Source organism: Elephantulus edwardii, unplaced genomic scaffold (genome assembly GCF_000299155.1).
Source record: "Elephantulus edwardii isolate Elephantulus edwardi_28Jun2011 unplaced genomic scaffold, EleEdw1.0 scaffold00138, whole genome shotgun sequence".
Lineage (NCBI taxonomy): Eukaryota > Metazoa > Chordata > Mammalia > Macroscelidea > Macroscelididae > Elephantulus > Elephantulus edwardii.
Window position 1 is genome coordinate 6,110,764 of NW_006399888.1, and position 19,429 is coordinate 6,130,192.

The following is a 19,429-nucleotide window of genomic DNA, read 5'->3' on the forward strand; positions in this document are numbered from 1 at the left end:
GCGCCCCAGCGTCCCCGGAGTGGAGCAGCCAGCCCGCACCCGGCGCCCCGCGCCCCACGCCGCGCTCGCCCGGGCCGCCCGGAGCCCCGATGAGCCCAGATGGCCGGGGCTCAGCCCGGAGTGCACGCCTTGCAACTCAAGCCCGTGTGCGTGTCCGACAGCCTCAAGAAGGGCACCAAATTCGTCAAGTGGGATGATGTAAGTCCTGGGGCGGCCGGGGCTCGGGGCGCTGGCCTGGGCGCGGGGCGAGCGGCGTGGGGGTGGGGCGGGGGCGCGTTATGCAATGGGTGCACCCCGCCCCGGAGGGGGGCCGCCTGTGGGTGCACAGGTTGGCATTTGCGGGGCCAGAAGGCAGCGGCATTGCGCGGACTCCAGCGTCCTTGGATTTTAGTAGTTGCCATCCTGGACATATTCTGGGAGTGCCGCTTAAAGCTCCTAAATCTTTTCGGTGAATGGAGCTGGATGGGGCTTTAGCTGATGACAGGAGCCAGAGAGTTTGCAAAGTGGGGCCGGTGAAGTTGGAACCAGCTGCAAAGCGCTGGAGCGCGAGCCAGACGCGCCTTTCTCCGCTCAGGGACGCACCCCCTTACTACCTGCATTGCTCCCTTATAAGAAGGAAAGAGCCCGAAGTCTAAAATTGTTCAGCGAATCCTAGCTCTTTCAGTGTTTTGATGGGAGCCCACTCAGCAGAGGACAGGGCAGTCCAGCCGACAGGTGGTCTTAGATGCCAAACTTCAGCGCCAGGCTGTGAACTGAAGGGCCCAGAGAAGAGCTGGCTGGGTTCAGCCGGGAAAGCTGGAGAGCAGGGAGAGGGGAGGTGAAGGGTCAGGGAGGCTCCGTAGTCTAGCAGGCTAGTGAGGAGGGCTCTTTTTTAAAAAAACCTTTTCTTTTATTAAAAATAAATAACTAAATAAACAAAGCAAACCCAACTAAGCTAATTAGAGTCTTCGACTTGAAATAGAACCTCCCATGATTTACTTCACCTTTTGACAAGTAGGACAGAGGCCAGCCCAGTGGGGTCTCTGATGCCTTATGAGCAGGCTAATACCCTAGGACATCAAGTAATCTCTCTCCCCTAATGCCTTCAAAGAGATGTAAATGAGGAATCTGCTGAAAACTTGCAGATCTTCCCATGGGGGGCTTTATTGAACTGATCTTGTATCTTGGGTGTAATTCAAAAGGTTTGCTCAGAATAAATCACAGAAATAAAAACATAGCATTCAGATTTTTTTTTTTTAAAAAGGAAAATTAGATTCATTTAACTAAGACATCCCTTAATCAGGAGGACATATAGGAGAATGAGACGTTCTTCTTGCTAAAAACCTTTTCCAGGTAGTAAATTATAGCCTGTTATCCCTCCAGGGTATTTTTCTTTAATCTTCCTAAGTCATTTTCCAGTGTCTGAAAACAATTTAAATATTCCAGGTAGTGAATTCAATTACTTAGCTCAGTGCGCGTGTGTCTATATTTTGTCCAGTGGAAGTGCAAACAGAACTTTAGAGTGTGAGCCACAGCTTCCTTGAAGCTAGTTCCAGTTATTAAATGCTGTCGGCGAGGATATAAACATGTGTCCTTCTCCACTGGAACCGTGGGGCTTTCACACTTTTCACCTTCCCCCCCCTCCCCACCCCAGTCCTGTAGCACCATATGTTTTGGCAAATGGAACAGAATCAAAACAGGCACAGATTAAATGCATTGTTTTCATCGAAGAAAAAAAAGGGTAGCTCAGTCACCAACAAAACAGCCTTACCCATCTGTGGGTCCCTGTTAATAGGAGCTAATGCGATGAAAGATTTACAAGGACGAGGAGGGAGGAAAAAAGAAGTGCACTGAGGACTGTAAAAAAAGAAATTTCAGCATAGTCATTGAACAATTTCATTCTAAAGAATTTTCTAGAATTTCTTATATGTAAGATATTCTTCAGTGTTGCTTTGAAAATGTAGATGTCCTGTGCAAACTGATTTGGCTGTGTTCAGGTAAGATGATTGTTCACCTACTAATGCCAGACACTGGATTGGATCCTGGGATGATGAAGAAAGAAGACAAAAATCTCTGCTCCCATGGGCTGTGCAGGTGAAGACAAGAAAATGGTCAGGAACCCCAGTGAGAAGGATTTTTAAGTTTGGCCTGATAGAAACAGAATGGTGCCGTTGGGGTGATGGGAAAGCCACCAGTCAAAAACGTGAACAAGTGTGTCGTTGTCCTATGCCATCAAGTTAGAATGGACTTATAGCTGACCTTCCGGGGCTTGTTAGAGGCTGTAACACACTTGAGAGGAGATTGCCAGTCTTTCTTCTGCAGAGCAACTGGTGGATTCGCACTGCTGGCCTTTGGGTTGGCAGCACAGCTCCTTATTCATCAGGCCACCAAAGCCCCTTGAAGAAGGAGGAGGTATAAGAAGTACCCAGGCACATTGCAGAATTTCTGGAGATCCCAATAGGAAGGTTACAGGCACTAACAGGCACTAAGGGAATCTCAATAGAACAGAAAGTGTTTTTTAGGGGGAACCTGCACCAAACGAATCCAGGCGTTTGAATCCAGTCAGCTGGAACATGCCTGTCCAAGAGGCTTTATCCCTTAGGGTCTTTCTGGTGTTGTGTGGATAAAGAAGGCACCTGGGAACCTGTGCTTTCTTAAGACTGCCTCTGTCTTCCCACCTGCGCACTGCCTAGTTCATATTTGCACCTGTAGAGTATTTTCTGTAGATAGACTCCTCTCTCTAGCGCACCAGAGAGTTTTCAAGGCCGTGACCTTCCAGAAGCTGATCCTGAAGCCTTTCTTCTAAGATGACACTGGGGTGGGGGGTGGGGGTGGGATTTGAACTGCTAACCTTTGAGTTGATAGCCCAGTGCTTAACCATGTGCCACCCAAAGACTCTTTCTAGCTAGTTCACTATTATTGTGTACCATCAAGTTAGAAGCGACCTGAGCCTCCGGCGGGTTTTCAGAAGCAGTTAATCACACGTGAAAGATTGCCCATCCTTCTCCCATGGAGCAGATGGTGGATTTAAACCATGTGCCTTCAGGATTGCAGTGCAGCTTCTTGCCTGTTTACAGTGCATGTTACTGCTACTGTAAATTGAAGTCATAAGTCCTTCTGTATCTTTGGGAAGTCATAAGTTTCCTATGGAATGGAAGATATACCTGAGTACAGGCATTGTCATGCATAATTTTTGGCTGTTTAGTAAGAAAACATTCACCTATCAGAAGCTTTAGCTAGTAATTAGTCATCACAATAGGCAACAGGTAGGTAAGTGGTGCTAGAGTGGGATCCTGGAAGCACCCATATATATGTGTTGTGTCAGGACTAGGTATTAACTGTTCAGTTGTCTAATTATGGGGAGATCTGAGGCTTCCCACCGTCCATGGGCAGTGGGCAGCATAAAAGTATTTAATTGTTTTAAGATACACAGTCTGACTAGCAAAGTGGAACCTTGACACTTGAGAGCTTGTCAAGCAGGTCAAATCTATGTCAAATCATAGTACCCCTTTCAAAGCACGCTACTTGGTCTTTGCTTTTAGCTCTTAACATTTTTGTATCAACACAAGACGGTGGTGTTGGGAAGCCAGAATAAGGGACTGTGGCATTGTGGAAGAATTCTGGTGAGAATGGAGTCTGAAGGTGAGCTGCTTGCTCTGTCTCAGGAAGCTCCGGAGACGAAGTCTGACCACCTTCTCTTCTGGACGTTGACCATGCTCTGCACAGGACAGAACCTGGAGTGTGAGAGAAAGGATGGCGAGCTCTACAGTAGGCCTTCCAACTCCAGGTTCCTTCTGATTTTTCTCTACCAGGACTCTGCCTCTTTCCCGCAAAAACACTCAAGGCATGGGTTTTCATCCATTTGTTGTTTTGGTTGTTTCGGCCATCATTCCTTCTCTCACGGATTCAGATCTCACTCTGGCCAGGTTGTTTTGGGTATGCCTGCTTCGGTTCCTCACCTGCAGTCTGAGGAGTTTAGTAGTTACTTTCTCACAGAACAGCTGTTAAAATGACAAAATGCATTGCATTGCATATGCCTGACAATGTAATAATATACGCAGGTAAATCTTGTGAGTTGAGGAAACCTTTGATAAGGAAACCCTCAGTCAAACATATAATATGCAAGATGATGATAATACACAATATATTTTTTAAATTCATTACATTTTAAGAAAACAGTTTTAAAGGTTTTTTGGTTTTTTTTTTGTTGTTGTTGTTTGAGGTGTTTTGGGGTTTTTTTGTTTGTTTGTTTTGTTGTTGTTTTTTTTGGCTACTGTTTGGACCCGGAGTGGCATCTAGTTCCTAAATAACACTGTTCCAGAAACTCTATGAATTTTGATAAATGTAAATAGTTATAGAGGATCTTCAGGCCTTTTTGCTCATAGGGTCATGCTTGACTTGAAGGCCACAACAACCACAATTAAGAAAGAGACAAAAAGCTTATCAAGCTGGTCAGAATGTGTTAAGCAAATTCTAGATTATAAGTGTAGGGGGATCTGAATAATATTTCCATAGATTTAAGTGGTGGTTTGGTTTTTTGTTCATGATTTAAAGGCAAAAACCAATTTTCCAGACTTTTTTTTTAAGTGTTCGGAAAAATGAATCTGCCTTTTCAAAATCATCCGGAAGTTTTTCTGTTTTAGCCCCCTTTACATTGTGTCGAGCATCCCGAAGTCCTAATTTCTAGAGTGGCTCATTCTGGGGCCAAGCAGGCTCCAAGGTTGAGCTTTACATTCTGCCCTGTGGATTTTGAACTAAGTAACTCTTGCCCCCCCTCCCCCAGCTAAAATAAACTGAAAAAAAACAAACAAAAACCATGCTGGTATTTGGCATATTTCCCAGCAGCCCACACAGAAGCTCAGTTAGAACTTGTGCATTATATGGAATCTGCAGTTGAAATTTCCAAAGTAAGAGAGATGATGGCAAGCTGACACGGACAAGATGAATGAAAGAGTGGAGGGGACGGATCCGTGAGGTGGGAGTGTAGCAGTCTTGATTTTAGAAAGGGTTGCAGATTATTGGGAAGCAATAATGCTGGTCAGGAGCTGGTGGGCTCTGCTTGGGAGACCCTTACAGTGTAAGACAGATGTGTACCCAGAAAGCCAGCAACACCAAAGCCTGCTGCTATTGGTTTCAACTCAAAATGATCCTCCATTGGCTGTAACTTTTTCTTGAATAATTGTTCATATACATTGTGTTTCATGCATGTGCATTGTGAGGGAGCTGTGGTGGCCTAATGGCAAAAAGCTGCGTTGCAATCCTGAATCCAGGTGGTTTGAGGCCATCAGCTGCTCCAGGAGCGAAGAGGGGACAGTCTCCTCCCATGAGATTAACTACCTCTGAAAAACCACCAGAGGGTCAACCATGGGTCAGTTCTGACTCTATGAAACAGGATAACAACAACATTATGTTTGATACAGTTTTTAATTTCAATTGTTTTATTTGTTTATATTGTGGGTGTTTTCCCACTTATAGTTATCTTCCTACTAACTTCCTTCATGAAAGTGTGTAAGCCAGCTACTTCATGTCCCATTCCCTAATATCTTTATGCCCCATATCCCTAATATGCTGTAGTGCAATCCCCAAGGCACGTGGTCCGAATCCACCAGCTCCTCTGTGGAAGCAAGATGAGCATTCTCCTGTGCGATTAACTGCCTCTGAAAACTTGGTGGAGGATCAACCGCGAGTTAGTTGCGACTCGAAGGTACACAATAAAACAACATCAAACCAATATGCTGAGGGAACAAGCCTCTGAGAGAACAAGCCTCTGAGGGAACATGTCTCTTCTCCTGAAGGATCCACTTGGAAATTTTTTAGCATCTGCATCCACACGTCATGTCCAGTCTAGAGCAAGCCATCGGGGTGCAGCCGTCTGCCCTGGCTTACAGGTTGGAGGAGGCTTCCTTGTAGTGATCCACATAGTGGGTCCACAGCAGTGGATGTGGGAAGAACACGATAATGGAGAAACAGGCTGGGCTTGGATCTGTGCATGCGAGGGGGCAGGCCAGATGTGTGGCTGAGCTGGGGAGGGTTGGGGGCTTGAGGAGGGAGCAAGGAGTTGTGAGGACCCCCGGCCTGATGACTAGGGCTGAGAGAGGAGACCAATAAGTCTGGGATGCATTGAGATACTGAGATGTGTGGACTCCTGAGCTTGCAGTTGATGCCGTTTGACCCTAGCTATGGATGGCTGCAAATGAGTTGACCAGGACCCAACCAGAGAAGATGACCCAAGCTGTGAATTTATAAGAGAGAAGACTCCTCGTGTTCTTCCTGTGGAGTAGAGTAGATGGTGGATTTGAACCACTGACCTTTTGTTAGCACGATAGCAACATGTAAGGCCCTGTACCACCAGAATGCCTTAGAAGGAAGACTAGCAGGTGTACTGATCAGGTTGTCACTCAATAGAGTAAAAAGAGGCTGGTTAATTTTCCTCATAACAGTAATTAGCTGGATTTTAAGAAGCAGAATTTAACTTTTCCCAACATAGTCAAGCAAGCTATTTTGAGCTTCTTATGAGAGTATAACATATAGAAAAATGTACAGGTCCAAGGTCCAGAAGTAGTCACATAATCTGGCCCAGCTCAAGAAGTAGAAACCTTGGAAACTCCCACCTGTTCACTTCTGGTGCTACACCCTCTCCCTAGGGTAACTCCAATCCTCACTTCTTACTCCAAAGCTCAGTTTGCTGGGTTCTGATCTCACAAAGCTCCTGCCTTTATTTTGAGTGAAAACAAATCAAACCTCTTCAGCCTGAATGCATTTTGATTATCATTGATTTGACCCTCTTGCGCAACTACAAAGTAATTTATCATCGGCTCAGATGGTCCTTGATTAAGTAAGGTCTTCTCTGTTCCAAGGTGAAGCCTGGGAGAGGCAGCAGGTGGGATAAACGCTAGGAGGAGGAAACAGTTTGAAAATCCAGGTAATTTGTTGAGGAAATGTGATACTGACAGGATGTTTTGGTATAAGCAAACTAATACAGGGCTGCAGCTGATACAGACTTTCCCTTTCATTGGTTTTCTTTTATATCTTATCTGACATTGATATTTATTTTGAGTTGTGGTTTTGGGGAAGAGTTCTGAATATCCCATGGGCTTCCAAAAGAACAGATATGTATGTCTTGGACAAGGAGGCAGAGGTTCATTTAACATATTTTAGGCGTGTTGCTAGGAGATGCTATGGAAAGGGATGTCATTCTCAGAAAGGTAGAGGGTTGGTGAGAAAAGAGGAAGATCTCTAATGATATGGAATGACACAATGACAATGTCAGAGAGGATGAGGATGGCACAGAATTCAAATTGTTTTCCACAGGGTGGCTGTGAGTCGTACTTGACTCAGTGGTACCTCACAACGTCAACAGCAATAGTTAGAATACATTAGGATATTTACCCTGCCTGAAGCAGTGCTGACATAATGAAAAACCATGTGCACTTGCTAACCAAGGTGTTGGCGGTTTGAATTCACCAGCCAGCCCCTCCTTGGAGGAAAGATGGGAAGATATGTTTAAGATTTACAAGTACAGGCACACGCATGTTTATTGCCGCATTATTTACAATAGCAAAGAGATGGAAGCAACCCAAGTGCGCATCAACAAAGGAATGGATACAAAAGCTATGGTATAATCATCTAATGGAATACTATGCAGCGCTGAAAAAGAATGAACTTGTTTTACAAACGGGGTACCCTGGAACACATCATGCTGAGTGAACTATATAACAAAAGGACAAATATTGCATATCATCACTGTTATAAAGCAGGTCTGACATGGGGGGGTTGGGGGGAGAGTAGGGTAAGAGTGGATAGATTATGACCATTGCACTGGAACAGACGAAGGAAAGAACTGTCTAAGATGAATATATGATTAGGCATTATAGGTACGACAACAGCCCAGAATGAGAGCATTGCAAAGAGGACTGGGGGAAGGAAGGTAGGTAGTTATGAAAAAATGAATGAATATTTTTAAAAAAGTGAACTGGGGGAGGGGGAAGGGAGCATGAGGGAGTGAAATCTGCAGTAAACAATGAAAATCTAACTTACTGCAAATGTTCATTAAAATCACAATCAAAAGAAAATTTTATTTAAAAAAAAAGATTTACAGCCTCAAAAAACCCACTGGAAGGTCACTTTAACTTAGTTTGCTGGTATTGAGATCTTATTAGTACATCCAGACATTTCCTTGGAAAGTTTATCCTGTCTGTAAATAGGGTTAAATGATATCTAATTCTGCAGTCATGGGAGAGAAACATTTTGGTTTTTTGAAAGTCCAGCTTGATAACTTGTAGTGAAATGTTTCCCTATCAACATCGCTTCCTGCTGTCCTGAACAAGGGGTGCCAGGAGAAAATGGAATGAAATTGATTGTAAATTGTCGAGTAATGTTGTAGATCTCCATGATGATGTAGTATGTTTGATGACTTTAAATGCTAGTATTTCCTGTTGCCAAAGATAATGTTAGGCCTGTGCTGCCTTTCAGAGCCTCCGTAAGCTTCCTTTGCTCACACAAATTTCACATCTTGTCTTTCCCCAACTAGTTTCTGTCTGACCCCCCAGCCAGACCTTGTGCCCCTAGGTAAGGGTATTGGAGGTGGAGCAGGATCCCATAGACACCAAGGCCAGGTGACACCGGCCAAACAGGTCAAGGAGCTAGGCCACGTAGGTCTGATCTCGTTGACCTCACTAGGTCTGTGGGCAGTTACACACACAGAAGCCAAAGACATCAATTTCTATTAAAGAAAATATTAAGAAACTTGACTGACATAGGATATAAAGGACAATCATTCATCTGACTGTGTGCCCTTTGATTTCTTTAAAGCCTGACGTTTGATTTTATTGTCTTCCTCACATTTTAATTTAGATGTAGGAAAGAAATGTTTGCTTTCATTTGTATTCTGAGGGAAAAGGTACTTACGATTATTTATTAATGTTGATGAAATATATACATTTATCAAGAAAATAAATTCTTTAATGTAAATGAGGAAAACATACTATTATAGAAAATATGGAAAATAGCAGGGCTGAGTGGAGCACATGGAGTGTCAGAAGAATACACAGATGTGTCTTGGAAAACATGCTTCCAGAGTATTTCTTGGAAGCAAGGATGGCCAAGCGTTACCTCTCACGCTTCGGACATTTTTCTTGTTGTTGTTGTGTGCTGTCGAGTTAGAACTGACCCATAGTGAAGTCTTATGAGAGGAGACTGCCCTACTTTCCCCCACAGAGCAGCTAATGGATTCAAACCGTGCGCCTTTGGGATTGCAGCACAGCTTCTTTAACATGGTGTTGTCATAGGTGTTGAGTACCACAGAGTTGGAACATACCCAAAGCTGATGGTCCAAAGGGTTTTCAGAGGCAGTTAGCCACAGCCTACTTTCCTTCCCTCAGTCCTCTTTGCAATGTGATGTCTCTCTTCTTCTGGGCAGTTGTACATATAATGCCTAATCATATATTCATCTTAGACAGTTCTTTCCTTCGTCTGTTCCAATGCAATGGTGATAATCTATCCATTCTTGCCCTAGTCTCCTCCCAACCCCCCATGTCAGACCTGCTTTATAACAGTCATGCTATGCAGTATTTGTCCTTTTGTGATATAGTTCACTCAGCATCAGGTTTTCAGAGGCAGTAATCACACTGGAGGAGATTCCTCTTCCTCCTGTGGTGCAGCTGGCAGATTTGAACCGCGTACGTTGAGGATTGTAATATATAGAGTCTTACCACTAGGCCATCAGAGCTCCCTGGACATGTTGCTAGGAGGTGCTATTCCTTGGAAAGGTATCTCATGTTTGGAAAGGTGGAAAGTCAGAAAAGGAGAGGAAGACAGACCCTGAGTGAGGTGAATTGACACAGTGGCTGCAGCAGTGGGCCCAAGTCTATGAACGATGATGAGGATGGCACAGGGTGGGGCGGGATTCAGTCCTGTTGCTCAGAGGGTTGCTTTGAGTAGCACGTGATGGCACCTAAAAACAATGGTGAAATAGAATTAATATCAACCCAAATTTATTTTTCATCCTAAAGGCTCCTTTATTACCAATGTTTATAGCTAATTTTGCTTTTTTTTTTTCCTTGCAAATGCATGGAAAAAGAATTAACTAAAGAAACACTTTTATCTGGTCAGCCTGGTAGATATCAGTACAAAACATTTAAAGCTAGAAGGCTAAGAAACTATAGTATTTGGCCATTTCTTTTTTAAATTAAGCTTGTTTTTGGAAGTTAATTTTGTTTTATTTTAGAGAGGGTATAGACGTGTTGGTTCCAATTCAGCGTCACTATTATTATCCAACTTAGCATGCACTCAATAGTACAACAGCCCTAAACAAGACCCTGTCCAAGGCCTCCTCGTAGCTCTTGCTGTGTTTGAACCCAGGACTGTGGACACTCTGTCCCTTTCATTGAGTCCCTCTTTTTCACTGACTCTATACCATCCCGAAGGCACATGGTTCAAGGCCACCAGTTGCTCTACCACAGGAAGATGGGCAGTGTCCTCCCCTGTGGCTAACTGCCTCTGAAAACCCTTCGGACGGTCAGCTATGGGTAAATTCCAACTCTATGGTACTCAACGCCAATGATAACACCATGTTAAGAAGCTGTGCTGCAATCCCAAAGGCACACAGTTTGAATCCATCAGCTGCTCTGTGGGGGAAAGGGAGCATTCTCCTCTCATGAGATTTAGAGCCTCTGAAAACCTACTGAAATGTCAGCTGTGGGTTGGTTCTGACTCGATGGCAAACAACATCTGCCACCAAGCTGAATGTCTTTATCTAGGACGAATCCCTCCTGTTACCGTGCCCAGATTGTGGATGAAAGTCTCACCGTGCTTGCTTCTAAGGAAAATTCTGTCCCTACTTCTTCCAAAATGGTTTTTTTGCTTTTCTGCTAGTCTGCTGTTCAGTTCACACTCTTCAGCAGCCCTAAGTGAAAGGCATCAATTCTTCTTCAGTCCTCATTATTCACTGGTCACTTTTTGAACATACAGAGGAATGAAAAATACTGACTTGGGCCTGGCACACCTCAGTCCGCAATGAGATGTCTTTGCCTTTTGACAGCTTAAAGTTCCAACCTTGATCCTTTCTCAGCTGTGCTGCCTTTGATATGGTTGTGTCACACACAGCAGCCGTTCCCAAGCTCTTAGTAGGAATTTCTGTAATAGACTCTAGAAATATACAGCTGTGTTTCTCATATTTCCTCGCAGTTAAATTTCAGGCTCTGGTGGCCTAGTGACAGGAAGCTGCATTGCAATCCCAAAGGCGCACAGTTCAAATCCACCAGCTGCTCTGCGGGAGAAGGGTGAACAGTCTTCTTCTGTGTGATTAATTGCCTCTGAAACACCCCTCCCCCCAATAGAGTCCACTGTGGGTCGGTTCCAGCTCTCCAGTCCACACCAACAACAAAGTTCAGGCTACAGATTAAACTGCATCAAATAGCCGCTCTTGCAGAAATGTTGAGGCGGCCGTCTTTTTATGCACTTTGGTTTATGTGAGATGTGGAAACACCATCTTTTCTAACTGCTGCTAACTTCAAGGTTCATGGATGCAAAGGGGCAGTTGTGACAGGTCTGTTCTTGGCTCTCCGCTTATTCTTCTCTTTCCCACAATTAAAGGGATTAATTACTTCCAGCATTAAATCCCATTACCTTCAAAATTCTTAAAGAGATTTCCATTTACTGCATTAGACCCCGTCAGATAGGGCCTTTTATGGGTTTTTTTTCAGTCTTAGTGTGCAAAGACTAACCAGCTATCCTGTGCCGTTTTCTCGTTTAACACTACGTTAATGTATAATTGTTTTGCTGTAACACTGCTTCTGGAATTCAGAACTAAGAATGGAACCTAATAATAGATGTTACATTTGTAGAATCACAAAATTATTTTAAATTTTTTATATTCACTTCTACACAATTATCACAACCAACTTTGGAAGTAGGAAAAGAGCAAGTAGTTGTTCCCATTTTATGCAGAAGTAAACTGAGATTTGCCTGAGGGAATTGACTTCTTTACAACCAGAACCAGATTTAAAAATTGATCTTAAAAAATAATGATCTTTTGGCAATGTGTAGGTGTCTTTCCAGGCTTTTGTGATGGCCTCAAATAGAATTTTTGTAGCTACAAATGATATTTTCTCAATTTTTTTATTAATTAATTTTAATGTAAGTTTACAGAGATTTTGGATTTTCATTTACTCATTGTTAAACTTTTTTCCCTGTCCAACCTCCTCCCCACCCCAGTTCTCTCTTCTCTTTGAAAAGTAAAAGAAAAATTCTTTCATGGTTATACAGTCCCTCCCCACAAGTCCACTCCACTATGCAGCCTTCGTTTTGAAAAGTAAAACAAAAATTCTTTCAGATGAAGTCCACATACATCCTATATTTGGAAAAACCAACCATTAACATTTCCAAAGACTCTCCCTTACTTCAGCTTTCTTATCGATAAAGCCCAAGACCAAAACAAAGCCCATTGCCCTAGAATCCATTCTGATTAACCATGACCTCTTAGGACAAGGCAGAGCTGTCCCGGAGCATTTGAAAGGATTTTTCTCTTTACAGAGCCATCTGCCGTATATTTCTCATGTGGTGTGGCTGGTGGCAGTGAACTGCATGTGTTCACACTTATGTGGTCTTGGATTCCCATTCTTCTCAGTGTTATCCATAATTTGTTGTGATCCACACAGTTAAATCCCATTGCATAGTCAATGAAACCACCTCTGAGTAACAGAGAAACACTGTTCTTTGGGTTAGGACACACAAGAACAGTTCTATGTTAATTTAAACAAACAAACAAAAGCACAAAAGCTCTGGGAGCTCTGGTGATTTAGTCCTTAAAGCACTGTATTGCCAATCTAAAGGCCAAGCTTTTCTGTCAGTCTAATCCACTAGTGGCTCCAGGGGAGAAAGATAGGCTGTCCCCTCCCGTGTAATTTACAGCCTCTGAAATCCAATGGAAGGTCAGCTATTAGTTTTACCAGTATCCCAACACCTAACCGCTGTGCAACAAGGCTCTCTATATTAGTTTCTTTTCGTTACAGTCTTCAGAAGAGCAATTTTATGTTGCCTCTCAAAGGTCATACTTAAGTGGTAAGGACTTACACTGCCAACTAGAAGCAGGTGGTTTGAGTCCACGAGCAGTTCTGAGGGAGGAGAAGGAATGAGCTACTTTCATGCAATTGATTTACAGCCTCTGCAAGAAAACCCATTGGAGGATCAACTATAAGTCGATTCGGACTTGATGGCACGTAACGGCAGGGAAGCTCAGAGCTTGTGGTATGAATGACAACAACATAAACTTAATCATAAGCTAAACCACACGAATGGTACACAACAACAACAACAATAATCTTACTCATTTATTACTTTAATTATTTAACTAACCATATTTAATTAATCTCATCAGTTTGAAGGTCTGAACTTTTGATTGAATTCTAAGCATGGCGTCTGATGTGATTTACATGATATGTGAAGATCCCTTCTTCTAACCTTTCTCTTTATTGTGACGAAAAAACATTTTATATTTGCCAGGAAAAGACAAGAATATAATGGTGCTTTAAAGCAGTTGACTGCTAACCAGAAGCTCAGCAGATCGAACCCAGTAGCAGTTCCAAAGGGGAAAGATGAGTCAGTTTGCTTCTGTAAAAAAAAAAAAAAATAAAAAAAAATAGAGCCTTGGGGAGCTCTGGTGGCCTAGTGGCAAGAAGCTGCAATTCAGTCCCAGAGTTAAGCGGTTCAAATCCACCAGATGCTCTGCTGAAGAAGGAGGGGCAATCTCATCCTGTACCAGTCAGATCCGATTTGACGGTACACACACACACACACACACACACAAAATTTAAAAAAAATTAAAAAAAACTACAGCCTTTAGAAACCTCACAGGACAGTTTTATCCTATGTTTTGGGGTCTCTGTCAGAACTGACTTGATGGCAGTGGGTTATGGCTTGGTGTTTTTGTTTTGTTTTCTTGCTCAATTTTCTCCCCTATTCTCCTCAGGACATTCTTACTTCTACTGCTTTCTTTCATTTGGGGAAATCTTACTCTTGGGAGAACATTCTCATCAATGCTGACTTGCAGGCTGTTTTTATGTGGTTGACCGTAATCTAACACCTCAGTCTGCCCTTACTGTATAAATTACTTCATGGTCATTGCTGACTTTTGATGGTAATTACAACTGATTTTCTACCACCCTTGGAGTTCTTCCTCTGGTCTTTTAGGTCTTTGTTCCCAATTTAAAATTTCCCCAATTTGTCTCTACTGCTTCCTGATCCAAGTGCTTGTTACTGACTCTCCTTGACTCTTTCGTATTGATTCCTATTTGTCTGCATGTCTCCATTCATCTGTGTTCTCTGGCAGCAGAGTAAGAAAGTAAGGATCACTGTGAGGTCAGGGTCATGGTCAGCCTTGGCTCGTAGACTTTTTGACTGTGGTCGTAAAGAATGTGCTGTGGCCGGAGGGCTGACCTTGACACCAGCCTTGGTGTTAAAGGTTCTACCACAAGTGTTTGAAGAACTGGTCAAGGGGAACTGGGGGGAAAAATTGCAACATAGTAGTTCAAATCTGAAATTTGAAGTTGTGCCCCACAGAGAAGTACCTAGATTTAATCTGTCCTGGGTAGGTGTTAAATTACCACCCTGGAAGTTGCTGATTACACACATAAAATGAAAATCCACAAAACCCTTTCCTTACTGGTATTATCTGATGAGAGGAGCAGGTAAGCTTTACAAGGAAGGGCTGCCCTTTAAGGAGCAAAGACCTCCACCAAAAATTGAATGTGAATGGCATTTACAATTTTTTTTTTAATTTAAAATAAAATTTATTACCTGATGTGTGTGTACGTCAAATTGGATCTGACTGGTACAGGAGAAGATTGTCCCTCCTTCTCTAGCAGAGTATCTGGTGGATTTGAACCACACACCTCAGGAATTGCAGTGCTGCTTCTTGCAACTAGGCCACCAGAGCTCCCAGCATTTACAATTTTAACTTTTTAGTGGACAGAAAATTATGCTACCAAGCCCAAGGTAGGTAGTTTTAATCTGTGGCTCTCAGGCCTGGTTTAAATTGCTTTTGTCAAACATTCTTCTACGTGGTATAGCACTGGTCAGTCCATTTGCTGTATAGAGGTAATTCATGGTTTCTGTGATGCTAAACACTGTGACACTGATGTGTCAAATGCGATGATGGTTACTCATGGTGGACAGTGTTGGGTGGAGCTTCCCAATTAAAACAAGCTTGGAAGCAGGAGTGGCATCCACTTCTGAAATAGCTTGCCTCCAGATATTCTATGAACAATGCTCAGGTCTTTGATTCATAGGGTCACTATGAGTTGTCTATGACTTGACAGAACTTAACAACAACAGTTGCTCTTCAGTTGCTCAGGTGGCTTGTTCTGCAGAGAGTGATGCAGCCAACTCAAAGGTGGTGTCTCTTCAGAGGTTTGAATCCACCAGTAGCTCCCAGAGAAGTTCTAGCTGATCTTGGGATGTTTGATTATGAAGGAAGCAGGCACTGAGCTGGGAGAAATGATCATTTAACAGAGGAATCATAGAAGGAAGAGTAGAGGCGAGGGAATATTGAACAAAGGAGCTTTAAGTTGGAGAGAAAAGGAGGAAAGAGCTAGAAACAGCTGGGCCCCAAACAAAAGAGATTGCCTTATACAGTGTTCCAAAGTATGAATTTGAATAGCTTTCTTTTGTTAACTTACTATTTGATGGTCTGTGATCCTTGCAGTGAATTACCACCAAGATTTCAATTAGAATCTTGTCATGCATTCTGATTAGGAAATGAGCTGACCTGAGAATGATAAATTGCCCCCACGGGTTAATTGCGATTCATCTGGAGGTGAGAATATGTGCTGTGTGAACAGGTGGGCACACTTTCTAGAATGCTGTTGAGCAAGTTTCAGTTAGATCTTCGACCAGTCGTGGGTTTATTTTGGGTCAGGCAGTGTACATGAATTTGAGTTCTCACTGCCACTCACAATAGGGAGGAGGGACAGAATGAGAAGGAAATAATTGTTAGGATTTATTAAAAATATATTATGATCCACTTTTATACATGTCATCTCAAAGAAGCCCAAAATATTAAAAAATTGCCTTTGATTATAGTATCAAATTTGTTTCTAGATGTCTTGTTTTGCATTGAGAAGTTCAAACAGTAGTTCAGTGAAATAGCACAATAATTCTAAGTTATTTTTCAAAGTGCATAGTGCCTAGAACTTTGATTTTTTTAATAAAGGTATTTTAGTGATAATCATAATAAACATTTATTGATTTCTTTTTTATTATGTACCGAGCTTAATTCCAGGAACTTCACTTAAATTCTCCTATTTAATTCTCACAACAACCACTGGCATAGGATGTATTATTCCATGTTTGTTTTATTTTTTTAAGTCCTGGACAGGGAGGCACCAAGTGCAAGCAGGAAGGGATTTGAACCCTAGTACTTAATGGTTAATTTGTAGACTAGAGGCAGCTTTTTGACACTTCTTAACTGCTGACCCTCCAGTGGATTTTCAGAGGTAGTTAATCACACAGGAGGAGATTGCCCAACTTTTCCCCACAGCAGCTGGCGACCTCGAACCCAGTGCCTTCGGGATTGCAGCACAGCTTCTTGCCCGTTGGTCACCAGAGCTCCCACTTCTTATCTAGAGGGGTAAGATAAGATAATTATTTCTAGGAGTCCTAATTTTGTTCTCCCATGTGAGATTAATTTACTGATTAGCCTCTGAAAGCTTACTGGAGGGCCAAGTACGCATCGGTTCCAACTGGATGGTAAATAACAACACCACCTATTAGATCAGATAGGGAATATATGAAAAAGCTGGAAGAAACTGGTAATTTATGTGTCTAAAAACTGCCCTTTCTGCAAAGACCTAAGTATTTCAGTATCAAAATCTGTAATCCAGTGACATGTGTTTTCTTGTGCAGATGGTATGCCTTTCTGAAAATTGCCAAAAGAACACATATTTTAGAAATGTTTAATAGTATAATTGCAATACATGCAGTTTTTGCTTTATAATATGTATACTTTAAACTTAGAAAAATTTTGTCTGTGATGTTCTAATGCGTAAAATTTGAATGGGCAATCATTTCATGGCTGTCTTTCCGAAATAGGTTGAAGACGGCCTTATTTACTGTTACCTTGGAAACAGCAGTGTCCAAATGCTGTGCCAACTAGCTCCCTTTTGTACAATTAAAAATCATTTCATGGAGCTAATGAAATTAAAAATAATATCCTGCAAGATACATTTTTATTATTTTAAAACATTTAAAAATATGATCATATTTAATATTAAAACTTATTTTGATAACTAAGTGCATGAATTTAATGGGAAAATGGTCAGTGGCCGTAAAAACTTGTGCATGTATATGTGTGTACACACACACACACACACACACACACACATCACTAGCCTTTTCCTTTACAAACTAGGTACATAAATTCTCATTATTGCTGAATGTTTTAGTTATATTATTAATAATCCTGTAAAGTTAACAAATGGGCGTCTCTTGGAGAGAGCAAAACCAACTTTTTTCTTAGAGACAAGGATTTTGAAACTTTGACTCACATTGGGCACGTGGCCAGGAGGGGTTGGTCCTTCTTCATGCTCGGAACGGTGAAGGGGCAGTGCGGGAGAGGAAGAGTCTGGATGAGATGGATTGACAGGACAACTAGGGTGATGGGATTAGGTGTGTTGGAGTCAGTGAGACTGGCTTAGAAGAGGTCAGGGTTTAGAGCTGTTGTACATAGGGCTGCTATGAGTTATAGGAGACTGGATGGCACAAAACAATAACAACAGCAATAAGTTAAAGATCTCATATCTAATTCTTTTTTTAAAATACAGTATTTATTTTATACTGATTTACTTACAAAGTTCATAGGCATTTTGTTCTTCTGACCAGATACTTCCCATTTCCTTTACTCACCCTTCCCTCCACCCATCAAATTGTGCTACCCTATGATTACTTTGCCTCCTGCCCATTCACATCCCTCTGCTCCCCGCTACCCCCCTTATATCCTCATACATATTTTACTAGTCATCTTTCTATTTATATAATAGTCTTATACAGTCTTTGTCCTTAATGGGGACTGAGTTAGTTCACTCAGCATAATGCTCTCCTGTCTCTTGCAAGTTCTGAGTAATTTTCGTGATCATTGCTCCTGCATGCTGCATAGTATTCCATCATGTGAATGTACCATGATTTCTCAATTCATTTGATTGTGGTTGGACATTTGGGCTGTTTCCCTGTTCTTGCGTTGGTGAATAACGCTGCTATGAACATTGGTGTACAAGTCCCCGCTTGTGTCTCAGTTTTCATTCATTTTCTTAGGGTATATTCCAAGCAGTGGAATAGCTGGGTCAAATGGAATTTCTGTGTTCAGCTTTTTGAGGAAACGCCAAGCTGTCTTCTAGAATGGTTGTACCATTTTGCAATCCCACCAACAGTGTATAAGAGTTCCTATCTCTCTACATCCTCCCCAATATTTATTACTTGTTATCCTGTTGAACTTTGTCATTGCTGTTGGGGTGAGGGATTAGATTTAGTTAATAGTAGAACACCTTAGAGTAATACACAGTTATTACTGATAGAACTTTCTATGATGATAAATATTGATGTACATGTTGTTTTTCTTACATTTCTAGGACTCCACAATTGTTACGCCAATTATTTTGAGGACTGACCCTCAGGGATTTTTCTTTTACTGGACAGATCAGAACAAGGTAAGAAAGAAGATAACTCTTCAGTTTGGCTGTTGCTTCCTAACATGTCTTTATCTTATTTTACACAAATATGTCAGTTTCAAAGGTGACTGTATTTTTTTAATTAAAGCTTATGTTTTACAAAAAACATGGAGGACAAAAATGTCTGGCAGTTTGAGATGCTGGTTGCACTAAATCTTAAAAGAATTACTTTTTTTGCGTTTCTGCTTATCTTTGTTAGGTTAAGAACTTGGAGATAGAAGCTACATTTGGTTTAGAAGAAAATTGGTCAGTGTTACTGATTTAACTCCCCACCATTTCTGTCCATAAAAAATGGAGAAAAATGGTGAGAAAATAACTTCTGACTCTAACGATCTTAACCTTGACCTTTCTTCCCCTTCTTTGCTGTTCATTAAGGATTCTCCCAACAGGAGAGTGATCTATATGATTTGTTCCTTTAGCCTGTATCCACCATCTTTTTGAGAATTTCTTCTCAAATTCACCTTCTGCCAACAGTACTATGAATTCAGATCTCATTTATTATGAAAACAATTGAGATGACTCCATATCAAATTATTTAGAGAGTGTCTGCAGTTGATGAGATTTCTTTGGAATATAGTGGGCAATGAGTCAAGAGTCTTGATAGAAAGTGGTTATGATTTTAAGAGGCAGTGCCATTGATGCTCTGAAATTGCTGAAGGTCTAATGAGCTGGGGCTCTCAGTCCTTTTAGTTGGAGAGGAGGAACAGAGTTATTGAGAGCTAAATATTGAAACC

At 41.9% G+C, this 19,429-nt stretch overlaps 1 protein-coding gene across 2 annotated transcripts in view; it reads left to right on the forward strand.

Annotated features, from left to right (window-relative positions):
* The first annotated feature begins 58 nt into the window (after positions 1–58).
* PLCB1 (phospholipase C, beta 1 (phosphoinositide-specific)) overlaps positions 59–19,429 on the forward strand; it is a 920,819-nt gene continuing 901,448 nt past the window's right edge. Inside the window, exons 1-2 of one of the 2 annotated variants that reach the window (XM_006894240.1) lie at positions 59–198; positions 18,597–18,674. In XM_006894240.1, coding sequence (XP_006894302.1) covers positions 100–198; positions 18,597–18,674 — 177 coding nt within the window. In that variant the 5' untranslated portion in view covers positions 59–99. The remainder of the gene's footprint in view (positions 199–18,596; positions 18,675–19,429) is intronic. The other variant, XM_006894239.1, reaches the window with a different exon arrangement.